General features: G+C 44.2%; 1 protein-coding gene across 4 annotated transcripts in view; it reads left to right on the forward strand.

Moving 5' to 3' along the window:
- Nucleotides 1-13,093, forward strand: part of Dmtn (transmembrane and coiled-coil domain 2 protein Dmtn) — a 346,336-nt gene that overhangs the window by 174,899 nt on the left and 158,344 nt on the right. For 3 of the 4 annotated variants that reach the window (XM_053786004.2, XM_053786007.2, XM_053786005.1), the window contains exon 2: nucleotides 9,880-10,110. In XM_053786004.2, the coding sequence (XP_053641979.1) occupies nucleotides 9,957-10,110 (154 nt within the window). In that variant the 5' untranslated portion in view covers nucleotides 9,880-9,956. Of the gene's footprint in view, nucleotides 1-8,780; nucleotides 8,919-9,879; nucleotides 10,111-13,093 lie in introns of those variants that run through there. The other variant, XM_053786006.2, reaches the window with a different exon arrangement.

Raw genomic sequence — 13,093 nt, forward strand, 5'->3', positions numbered from 1 at the left:
CCTAAACTGACCACACACAACCTAATCTAAACTGACCACACATACCATAATCCAAACTGACCATACATAAGCTAACCTAATCTAAATGTGATAATTGACAAGAGTTTAGTCTTCCTCGTTGTCGCCTTTCACTTCCTTTAGATTATCTCTTTTCCTCGTCTCCTTCCTGGTCTTGCCTGACCATCTTTCTCTTTCATCCTGTATGCTCTCCAGTGGTCCACTATGCTCCCTGCATCGTTCTTTCCTTGTTAAGGTTCCACATCTTTACTTCATTATAGTAACTACATGGTCTGTTATTTCGCCTCTGCTGACTCACCAAGGTTTGCTCAGCCTGCCAGTTTTTACCACGAAATTATATTCATTTCTATACGGATGGTGTAGCGAGTTGGTGGTTGATAGTGTGTGTGTAAGATCATGATGGTCTCTCATACATGTGATGGTGGTTGATAGCGTGTAAGATCATGATGGTCTCTCATACATGTGATGGTGGTTGATAGTGTGTGTGTAAGATCATGATGGTCCCTCATACATGTGATGGTGGTTGATAGTGTGTGTGTAAGATCATGATGGTCTCTCATACATGTGATGGTGGTTGATAGCGTGTAAGATCATGATGGTCTCTCATACATGTGATGGTGGTTGATAGCGTGTAAGATCATGATGGTCCCTCATACATGTGATGGTGGTTGATAGCGTGTAAGATCATGATGGTCCCTCATACATGTGATGGTGGTTGATAGCGTGTAAGATCATGATGGTCCCTCATACATGTGATGGTGGTTGATAGCGTGTAAGATCATGATGGTCTCTCATACATGTGATGGTGGTTGATAGCGTGTAAGATCATGATGGTCCCTCATACATGTGATGGTGGTTGATAGCGTGTAAGATCATGATGGTCCCTCATACATGTGATGGTGGTTGATAGCGTGTAAGATCATGATGGTCCCTCATACATGTGATGGTGGTTGATAGCGTGTAAGATCATGATGGTCTCTCATACATGTGATGGTGGTTGATAGCGTGTAAGATCATGATGGTCCCTCATACATGTGATGGTGGTTGATAGCGTGTAAGATCATGATGGTCCCTCATACATGTGATGGTGGTTGATAGCGTGTAAGATCATGATGGTCTCTCATACATGTGATGGTGGTTGATAGCGTGTAAGATCATGATGGTCCCTCATACATGTGATGGTGGTTGATAGCGTGTAAGATCATGATGGTCCCTCATACATGTGATGGTGGTTGATAGCGTGTAAGATCATGATGGTCTCTCATACATGTGATAGTGGTTGATAGCGTGTAAGATCATGATGGTCCCTCATACATGTGATGGTGGTTGATAGCGTGTAAGATCATGATGGTCTCTCATACATGTGATGGTGGTTGATAGCGTGTAAGATCATGATGGTCCCTCATACATGTGATGGTGGTTGATAGCGTGTAAGATCATGATGGTCTCTCATACATGTGATGGTGGTTGATAGCGTGTAAGATCATGATGGTCTCTCATACATGTGATGGTGGTTGATATCGTGTAAGATCATGATGGTCCCTCATACATGTGATGGTGGTTGGTAGCGTGTAAGATCATGATGGTCCCTCATACAAGTGATGGGCGTCCAGCGAGCTGGTGGTGGTTAGCCCGCAACACCACCAAGCTGGTTCCCACACTTAAGTCCTTAAGTCACAGGGATGTTAAGCAGTACATTTTCAGTCTAGCTGGTCAGTGAGTTTAGTGAACTAGATTAAGAGTGGATGGAGGCACACACCAATCAAGCTTCATCCAAACACAGCTGAAGACCTCTTTCTTTATTTAAAGTACCACTAGGGCTGGAAGGGGAAGTATCAACATAGAACATACTAAGTGGAAAGAGAAGACTTGTTTTTGGTGATGCGTGATGGAAGAAGTTTATAGGTAGGTGCCTGAAAGAGGTGGATATAAGAAAATGTGGCCAGAGATGATATGGATAGAGATAATGAAATAAGTTAAGAAAAAGGTGATATATAGGGGAGGCTTCTGGCTGAGCTGGAGGATGATAACGTCGTTCCTTAAAACGTTGGTAGCCCTATGTACGATGTGCAACTTGTGGGATGGGCTGTAACAGGAGGTAGTTGGAAGGTAGAATTCAACCAAGCGCGTTCAAATTGTGGGAGGTGCATTACTAAGAACCTCAAACACAAGTAAAATTTTCAGAAGAAAAAAATACTGGTTTAGCATTGTAATCTGCACCATGAGCGAGGAAGACTTGCAATATTCACCAATTCAATCCATCTTAGAAATGATGGATCTGATATTAGAAATCCTACAGAGCGACAACAATATTGACAGCCTGTCGATTCACTCGGAGGCGCGGCCTCATTTCTGGCATTCCTGGGAAGATGCTGTTAAAAAAATAATGTTATATTAATATGGAGGTGGCCCTTCGGTTCAGGTGAGATCCTAGAGGCTATAAAACTGTTGGTAGTGGAATAAAGAGCGAGCGTTAAAGACCAGCAGCACTAATATCGCGTATCATAAAAGTCTGGAGAGGATGCTAAGATGTCAAGTTATCTGTTTCATGGAAAAGCAGCGACTCCTTAGCACAAGGTAATATCTTTTAACAGCACCAACATTGTCTTCTTTGTTCTGTTAGTCTTTTACCTTTCGTCCTTCTTCATTACCTTCGTGTTCCATCCTAGTTCCCCTATACTTCATTATTTCTCTCTCTTCCCTTTATTATTCCCCTCTCCTTTCCTCCTTCCATCCTTCTCTCCTCTGTTCCTCGTTCCATCTTCTTTTCCTCATTCCCTACTCCTTCCCTCCCTCCCTCAACACTTCCACGTTGCCAGTGTATGCTCGCGACTCTCTGCTACAAGCAAATATGGAAACGAAGAGAAATGTCGTTTAAATATATTTGTGTTTTGTGTGGCAAAGCCAGTTTTGTTGGTGCTGACCTTAATACTACAAGTACGTCAGCACTTCAGTAACCATTCTTCCCCGGCTCTTTGGTTTCTAGACCAGTTCTCCTGGTTGACGACGACCTCGGTAAGCTTACAACCCAACATTGGCATCGCAGCCGGCTGATCAGGGAGACTTTTCGCAGACCTATCAAAAATTGTTTCTTAATGAGTGAATATCCAAAATCGGCCAACGTTTATCCTAACCCCGGTTTAATTGAAGATGTCAGTGATAGTATGCCCATGCACTCTGCCCCAGGCTCACGCTCGTGGTATTCCATATTCATCAAAAATTGCAAGAATGTATGGTTGTAATCTCACTGGAAAACAAATAAAATGCCCACGTTATGTATATATTTTGTGAATGTTTTTGTAATAAGCAGCAGGTGCCAGGACTGTCGGGAAGTATCACTTTGTCTTCTACTTGATTTTATCGATTTTATCACTTTTTATAGTTTTTTTTTTATTCACTGTTGGTGAGCGATGTTGATTCTCGACCTAAGTGGTGTTGGGAACGTGTATCTTAGGTAAGATTTCTCAGGAAACAGGACAAGTATTTCCTGACGCGGGTCTTAGTCATATGATGACCCGCCTCTGGAGTTTTTGGTCATCTGACCGAGGCCTTCCGCTGGCTTACCCCTCCACCCCTTTAAAAGTTATGGTAATGGTTATAACGTACTGAAAACGTATATCTGCAACACAAATACCCGAGACTTCCATGTTACCGTCGTGGCAACTCAGAGACCACCACCAGTGACCCAATACATTTTTCTTATACTGTTTTGTTTTTATATCCTTTATATTATTTTATATGAGTATAACACTTTTTTTATATCGCTCTTTTATTAACCTGGGCTCTGAGGATTTAATTTTTTTTTTTATTTTGGGTGAGACATTTTTGGCTTTCCAACGGCAAAGATTTTTGTGTTTTCTTGGCAGCTGCGTAACTTGGCAGAGAGGTTTTAAAAAATGTGTTAGAATAGCTTACTAATAGTAGTTTATGTTCACAGGAATTCTAAGACAATGGGGCCTCATTTACAGTGTTGGTCTAAACTAGTAGCAGAGTGCTGAGAGTGATTTACAGCTTAACATTGATCGGTGTGGAGAGTTCTTCCTCACAGCCTGGCGCGAGGGGATACACAGTGTCAGCAGTGAATGTTGACTACCTGATTAACCAGGTTCTTGCTGCCATTGGCTCACAGGCATTCACAGCTATTACAGCCTGGTTGATCTGGCACTCATTGCAGAGACTGAAGTTTTTTTTTACCCCCCTCCCTTCCCTTCCCTTGAAGATATTCCTCCCAGCAATGCTCCAAATTGTTTTTTGCTTGTTTTATGTTAATCACAACCTTGAGTGTCGATGTTTTTTATTAGTTTGATATAGAGGACAAGGGTGTGTTGGTAAGTTGCTTATGTCGGATGGTTGTGAAGATCACACTGCTGGTGTTGTGGTTGACGTGAAGATCACACTGCTGATGTTGTGGTTGACATTGTGAAGATCACACTGCTGGTGTTGTGGTTGACATTGTGGTAGTCTCAGTGCTAATGCTGTGGTGGGTGGTGTTGAGGGAGGGAAGGAAGGAGGGTGGTGAACATAGTTGGGAGGGAGGGAAGGAAGGAGGGTGGTGAGCATAGTTGGAGAGAGATGTTGATAGGCTTCTCCACGTGACCAGCAGCAGTGGCTGGCTGCCGCCACACTGCCATGCTCACCACGTGCTTGTTACCTGCTTGCAGCTTTGATTGTGCTAACACCTGTCTTTTTACTTACACACACACACACACACACACACACACACTGTACAGGGTTTCACCCGTGTGGCCTTGCTTTTGCAGTGATCCTTTTCAGAATGCAGTGAGCGATGGAGGCAAGACAGATGTCGAGCCAAGCACCTTGTTAAAGCTCTACATAGAGGGATAAAGCTCTAGACATGGATAAAGCTCTACACAGAGGGATAAAGCTCTACATAAAGGGGAAACTTTTATCACAGTAATGAGATATGTATTTTTTCAATTCTGTTTGTTGCTGGGTTATCTTTAGATTATTTATGCAGCTTTATTGTTTTAGTTTAAATGTGACAAAGCCTGGGAGTATTACAGAAGGTGCTCGTGTTTACTTCTTACTCGGTACTGATGAATACGCGCTTGAATCACGATATGGTAATAACACGATTGCAAACGAACGGGTATGGTTCGAATCCCTTGCAAGGTAGTTTTAGTACTCACTTGCCGTGGGTTCCGTGATTTACTTGTGCTCGATACTGTTGCGGTGTTCATTTGTGCTGCATGGATTCTAAAGCTTGTGTTTGCAGGGGTCGAGTCGTTGCTCGTGGTCCCCGCCTGTTGGTGTGTGTGTCAGTGTTGTGGTGGTGGAGCTTTGTTGTGTTGTGGTGGTGGTAGTGTGTTGTGATGGTAGAGTGTTGTAGTGATGGTAGTGTGTGTTGTCTTGGTGGTGATAGTGTGTTGTGATGGTAGTGTGTTGTGGTGGTGGTAGTGTTTTTTTTTTTTGTTAGGTCTAGTGAGAATCATTTATCGGACAAAAGCCTTTGTAAAACTCTTTTCCATGTGTTGCTTATCTTATAGTTATATTGTTGGAGCATAGTACAGCAGCAGTGTTGGCCAGACATCCAGCTGGGTCCCTGGTCTCTCCTCTCTCTAACACTAAAGATTTCCTTGTCACATATAAGAATACTTTGTATGTTCTTGTAGCTTGTGGCTTCATGGGTCGCTATTAACATTGTGGCTAAGAGGGTAGGTGTTAACATTGTTAGCAAGGTCTTTAACACTGAGATTTTTTTCCATTGAACTGTTTACTTTATAGTACTAAGCCATTTTAGTTATATTTACACTTGGTAATATTTGGCTGGCAACGCCAGTGTGTTAGTATGTCGCTGCATTGTTGGCACTGGTCCAGGTGCCTGGTGTGAGGTAGTGGTGGTGGTCCTGGCACTGTATACCTCACAACTGTCAACACTGGTCCAGCTGCCAGATGTGAGGTAGTAGTGGTGGTCCTGGCACCGTGCACCTCACAACTGCTAACGCTGGTCCAGTTGCCTGCCAGGTGTGTGGTAGTGGTGGTGGTCCTGGTACTGTACCTCATAACTGTCAACACTGGTCCAGCTGCCAGATGTGAGGTAGTAGTGGTGGTCCTGGCACCGTGCACCTCACAACTGCTAACACTGGTCCAGTTGCCTGCCAGGTGTGTGGTAGTGGTGGTGATCCTGGTACTGTACCTCATAACTGTCAACACTGGTCCAGCTGCCAGATGTGAGGTAGTAGTGGTGGTCCTGGCACCGTGCACCTCACAACTGCTAACACTGGTCCAGCTGCCAGATGTGAGTTAGTGGTGGTGGTCCTGGCACTGTGCACCTCACAACTGTCCCTGCATCTACATACCTCACACTTGTCAACAACACAACACTGATCACTTTAGTTGTTATTAATATTGTGCACAACAACGCCCACCTCTCGCTACTGAAAACTGTTATCTGAGTCTTTAATTTGTTTGTGTTCACATCGTATTGATGAAGCATGGCTGTGTATTTTTCAGTGCGCTCGACTCTCAGCACTAGAGTGATTGATTTATAGGGGGCACTTAACCCGTGGGGGTTACTCAGCGCCATGGAAACGTTACGTACGTACCTGTTTACAACTGTTTTGTGAATTGTATAAAATTTTGGCTTAAAGTGACGATACGATTCATTTGAGTAAGTTATTCTGGTGTACGTAAACGTACTTTAACTGTGACCAGTGTCGAGAGCTCTTTTACTGTCTCAGCCCGGTCTGAAGCCAGACTTCCGTGTGTGTCGCCTGGTCAACCAGGCTGTTGGTACTAGCGGTCAGTAGGCCGCTAGTAAAAGGAAACTTTCCAACTTCAACTTAAAAACTTGTATCTTGATTCCGGTAGTATTCCTGATGTATGTTGTAAAGTCTTCTGCCACATATTTTAGCACAGTGTTCTGTAATTGTATCCAGTGCTTTCTCTTTCCCACTTTTCAGAGGATTTATTCCACACATTCTCCCATATCTGTCATTCCAATAAATTCTAACATTGTCTAGGTTAGGTATTAGGCCCTCGAGTATCTTCTGTATATATATTATCAGAACACTCCCTATCTTCTCTATTCCAGAGAGCAAGGCAAAGTGCTTTGAAGCGTTCCCAGTAGTCCAGATATTTTTATGCAGGCACTGTACGACTTCTGTACATTATCTAGCTCGACTATCGTCCCTGCATTGAAAGTCACTGAGCGACTTTCACTGCTCACAGCATTGACGTTACTTCTCATATTTTAAAGGTTTTCATAATCCACCCTGTCATTTTCCGGGCCTTTCCTGCACTTATTATATTTTCCAAATGGTAGATTCTTGTGTATATTGCTAGTGACGAGGACCCCATTATTTCTTTCCCTTAACACTTGAAATTTGTCACTGTTGACCATCACGTTATTTTAACGTGTTTATATCTCTCTGTAGTTTTATTTTATACCTTGTACTGTAGTGACGTTCATACTTATTCCTGTTTCTTCTGCAAAATATGATAATCTGTAGTCTGAGAAACTGGTGCTAGAACTGCACTTTTCAGTTCTGCACTTCTTTACTTCTCTGAGAGTGAACTTACTAGTTACTGCCATACTTTGTCGTCTGTTAAACTTTTAAATACCTGTTTCCCCTACTGTTGTGATACCAATTGATCCCGCCAGTTGCTACTGTATTGGTAGCATTGGTCAAATGTGGGGCGTGTCGGTCACCCGGGTGTACACGTGTGTGGGTCGGTGCAGCGTGTACATACGTGGCTATACGTCATGTAGGGTAACACCAGCTCTCACCTCCAGGTAAATATTGAAGACTCTCAGTCGAGGCTGGAGCTGTGTATTGTTGGGATGATAGTGGTGGGTGGGTGTATGTGGTGTGTTGTGTGGGTGTGTTGTGTGGGTGTGTTGTGTGGTGTAGTGTGTTGTGTGGATGTGTTGTGTGGGTGTGTTGTGTGGTGTAGTGTGTGTTGTGTAATCCCTGGACATAATGGTACTTCTCACAGGTTGTCATTCGTACAACAGTAGTAATATCATGTTTTTAATCCAAATGTAAATACAGTCGGTGGACCACTAATGATTATTTCACGTGACGCGTTTTTTAAGCTCATTTAGCATCGTCTTCATGAAGCTTACGGTACAGACTTTGTCATTTCCTATTTTTCTTAAAATATTGCTTCACCACTATCTCGGGCACACTGCCATCTGGCGGGTGCTGAATCAAGTTGGACTTTCTGGACCGGACTGTGCTCCTCAACGCATCAGTCTGGACCACTCACTTGAACCTTTGATATACCTTTGATGAGTTCCGAGAGTCTTTTACTCCTGAAGCCCGGCCATGGATCACCCTCATATGGTGTTTGCCTGGTCAACTAGCCTGTTGCTGCTGCCTGGTTGACCAGGCAAACACCAGACGAGCCTGGCCCATGGCCGGGGTCCGGGAGCAGAAAGACCCGAAACTCATCAAAGGCGGAAGTATAATAATAATAAAACTTATAATATATTAATACATGTTTCTGATTGTTTAAGTGGGAGAACTCAGAGTGCTGGTCGTTGAGTATTAAATAGGTAGGTGGGTACACAGGTCTAACATAGTTTGTAATGCGCCTTTACAGTGTTGCCTCAAACCGTAAAAGATGACGAGCAGACTTGTAATGGGCCAAATTATCGTTCTTTTTAGCGCGAAATCCAATAAAAGCTTGTGTTGATACTCGATGATGTGGTCATTACTCCTTGACATACAGGAGTTGGTTGTGTTGAGCGAGGGGCAGAGATTGTGCTGGCCTGTCTCTCAGGTAGGTTCATTGTGGCTCCAGATTAACACAGTATCGACCCAGTGTGCAAGTTGGCAGACTGCGACCACCACGGACCACTGGAGGCTAGCAGGCGGCCGCGGGGCTTCTCTTACAGTCTAGGCACCACCGTTGTCACACCACCATAAAATAAGGTGAAAGTTTGAACGTTTCCTGGTGTTTTCGGCAACCTCGTTGCCAGATTTATCACGGTTGTTCTTATTTCACATATTTGTGATTAAATGAATGCTTTTCATATTTTTGTTTAACCTACTTTAAAATACAGCTAATATTTGAAAATTAACAGAAAGTATCAAGAAATTGATGTAGACTACATACTGTGTGTGTATATAAACTATACATGTAAATAAGATAGTTAATATTGTGTAGCAACTCTTAATTGTCATAATTTTATATTAGAATTACTGACTGAGCTGCATTTTAAGAGGAGAACGTAGAAAACTGTGAATTTTGTATAGTGTATGATACGCTGTGTTCTCTCCCCATGATTGATGAGCTGTGCTCACTTGGATTGATGGGCCAAGTTGGCAGCAACTCGTGTCACTGGTTGGTTACTCTCAGTTATAATCTCTCTTAGGCTATTATGATGCAATTTCTCGCCAGCAGGTGACTTATATAGCCTTAACTTGATTATGTCGGTACTTTAAGTTAAGATAATGTGTGGACACACACACACACACACACACACACACACACACACACACACACACACACACACACACACACACACACACACACACACACACACACCCTCCCTCGTTTCCCTCCGCTTCTACCCGTCCTATTCTCTTCCATTCATCTTATCCTCTTCCATCCATCCTAACCCTCTTCCACCCATTCTGTCCTCTTCCACCCATCCTATCCTTCTTCCATCCATCCATCCTATCCTCTTCCACCCATCCTGTCCTCTTCCATCCATCCATCCTATCCTCTTCCATCCTGTCCTCTTCCACTCATCCTATCCCTCTTCCACCCATCTGTACAAGAGCTAAGGTAGACTAATAGCTGTCAACCTGTAAACAATGATAATAGTAATAATAATAATTCGTACATTCCACTTTATAAATACTGAAGTTGACATTTTGTTTTGCGCAGCTTGAGGGTTGTCTGGTAGCGAGGATGGGCACCACAGCGCCCATGACGTGACGGGGCGCCTTGCGTGGGCGCCGCCCATGGCCATGGACAACGCCCACGGCACCCACGCCCCTCACGACGTCTCCACGCCCACCTCCCGCCCTGAGAACGCCCGTGGGCGCGGTCACACCCGCTCCCGAAGCCGAGACGCCTCCACCGACTCTCACCACCACACCCGTGACCCCTCATTAGGTCAGTACCCCGTGTGTGATGCATGACTAGGTTAGTACCCCCTTCTGTGTGATGCATGACTAGGTTAGTAACTCCTGTGTGTGATGCATGACTAGGTTAGTACCCTCTGTGTGTGATGCATGACTAGGTTAGTACCCTCTGTGTGTGATGCATGACTAGGTTAGTACCCTCTGTGTGTGATGCATGACTAGGTTAGTACCCTCTGTGTGTGATGCATGACTAGGTTAGTACCCTCTGTGTGTGATGCATGACTAGGTTAGTACCCCCTTCTGTGTGATGCATGACTAGGTTAGTACCCCCTTCTGTGTGATGCATAACTAGGTTAGTACCCTCTGTGTGTGATGCATGACTAGGTTAGTACCCTCTGTGTGTGATGCATGACTAGGTTAGTACCCTCTGTGTGTGATGCATGACTAGGTTAGTACCCTCTGTGTGTGATGCATGACTAGGTTAGTACCCTCTGTGTGTGATGCATAACTAGGTTAGTACCCTCTGTGTGTGATGCATAACTAGGTTAGTACCCTCTGTGTGTGATGCATAACTAGGTTAGTACCCTCTGTGTGTGATGCATAACTAGGTTAGTACCCTCTGTGTGTGATGCATGACTAGGTTAGTACCCTCTGTGTGTGATGCATAACTAGGTTAGTACCCTCTGTGTGTGATGCATAACTAGGTTAGTACCCTGTGTGTGTGATGCATGACTAGGTTAGTACCCTCTGTGTGTGATGCATGACTAGGTTAGTACCCTCTGTGTGTGATGCATGACTAGGTTAGTACCCTCTGTGTGTGATGCATGACTAGGTTAGTACCCTCTGTGTGTGATGCATGACTAGGTTAGTACCCTCTGTGTGTGATGCATGACTAGGTTAGTACCCTCTGTGTGTGATGCATGACTAGGTTAGTACCCTCTGTGTGTGATGCATGACTAGGTTAGTACCCTCTGTGTGTGATGCATGACTAGGTTAGTACCCCCTTCTGTGTGATGCATGACTAGGTTAGTACCCCCTTCTGTGTGATGCATAACTAGGTTAGTACCCTCTGTGTGTGATGCATGACTAGGTTAGTACCCTCTGTGTGTGATGCATGACTAGGTTAGTACCCTCTGTGTGTGATGCATGACTAGGTTAGTACCCTCTGTGTGTGATGCATGACTAGGTTAGTACCCTCTGTGTGTGATGCATAACTAGGTTAGTACCCTCTGTGTGTGATGCATAACTAGGTTAGTACCCTCTGTGTGTGATGCATAACTAGGTTAGTACCCTCTGTGTGTGATGCATAACTAGGTTAGTACCCTCTGTGTGTGATGCATGACTAGGTTAGTACCCTCTGTGTGTGATGCATAACTAGGTTAGTACCCTCTGTGTGTGATGCATAACTAGGTTAGTACCCTCTGTGTGTGATGCATGACTAGGTTAGTACCCTCTGTGTGTGATGCATGACTAGGTTAGTACCCTGTGTGTGATGCATAACTAGGTTAGTACCCTGTGTGTGTGATGCATAACTAGGTTAGTACCCTGTGTGTGTGATGCATAACTAGGTTAGTACCCTGTGTGTGTGATGCATAACTAGGTTAGTACACTCTCTGTGTGATGCATAACTAGGTTAGTACCCTCTGTGTGTGATGCATAACTAGGTTAGTACCCTGTGTGTGTGATGCATAACTAGGTTAGTACACTCTCTGTGTGATGCATAACTAGGTTAGTACCCTCTGTGTGTGATGCATAACTAGGTTAGTACCCTGTGTGTGATGCATAACTAGGTTAGTACCCTGTGTGTGTGATGCATAACTAGGTTAGTACCCTGTGTGTGATGCATAACTAGGTTAGTACCCTGTGTGTGATGCATAACTAGGTTAGTACCCTCTGTGTGTGATGCATGACTAGGTTAGTACCCTCTGTGTGTGATGCATGACTAGGTTAGTACCCTCTGTGTGTGATGCATGACTAGGTTAGTACCCTCTGTGTGTGATGCATAACTAGGTTAGTACCCTCTGTGTGTGATGCATGACTAGGTTAGTACCCTCTGTGTGTGATGCATAACTAGGTTAGTACCCTCTGTGTGTGATGCATAACTAGGTTAGTACCCTCTGTGTGTGATGCATAACTAGGTTAGTACCCTCTGTGTGTGATGCATAACTAGGTTAGTACCCTGTGTGTGTGATGCATGACTAGGTTAGTACCCTCTGTGTGTGATGCATGACTAGGTTAGTACCCTCTGTGTGTGATGCATAACTAGGTTAGTACCCTGTGTGTGTGATGCATGACTAGGTTAGTACCCTCTGTGTGTGATGCATGACTAGGTTAGTACCCTGTGTGTGTGATGCATAACTAGGTTAGTACCCTCTGTGTGTGATGCATGACTAGGTTAGTACCCTCTGTGTGTGATGCATAACTAGGTTAGTACCCTCTGTGTGTGATGCATAACTAGGTTAGTACCCTCTGTGTGTGATGCATGACTAGGTTAGTACCCTCTGTGTGTGATGCATGACTAGGTTAGTACCCTCTGTGTGTGATGCATAACTAGGTTAGTACCCTCTGTGTGTGATGCATAACTAGGTTAGTACCCTGTGTGTGTGATGCATGACTAGGTTAGTACCCTCTGTGTGTGATGCATGACTAGGTTAGTACCCTCTGTGTGTGATGCATAACTAGGTTAGTACCCTCTGTGTGTGATGCATAACTAGGTTAGTACCCTCTGTGTGTGATGCATGACTAGGTTAGTACCCTCTGTGTGTGATGCATAACTAGGTTAGTACCCTCTGTGTGTGATGCATGACTAGGTTAGTACCCTCTGTGTGTGATGCATGACTAGGTTAGTACCCTCTGTGTGTGATGCATAACTAGGTTAGTACCCTCTGTGTGTGATGCATGACTAGGTTAGTACCCTCTGTGTGTGATGCATGACTAGGTTAGTACCCTCTGTGTGTGATGCATAACTAGGTTAGTACCCTCTGTGTGTGATGCATGACTAGGTTAGTACCCTC

Source organism: Cherax quadricarinatus, chromosome 50 (assembly GCF_038502225.1).
Source record: "Cherax quadricarinatus isolate ZL_2023a chromosome 50, ASM3850222v1, whole genome shotgun sequence".
In the NCBI taxonomy this organism is placed as follows: Eukaryota; Metazoa; Arthropoda; class Malacostraca; order Decapoda; family Parastacidae; genus Cherax; species Cherax quadricarinatus.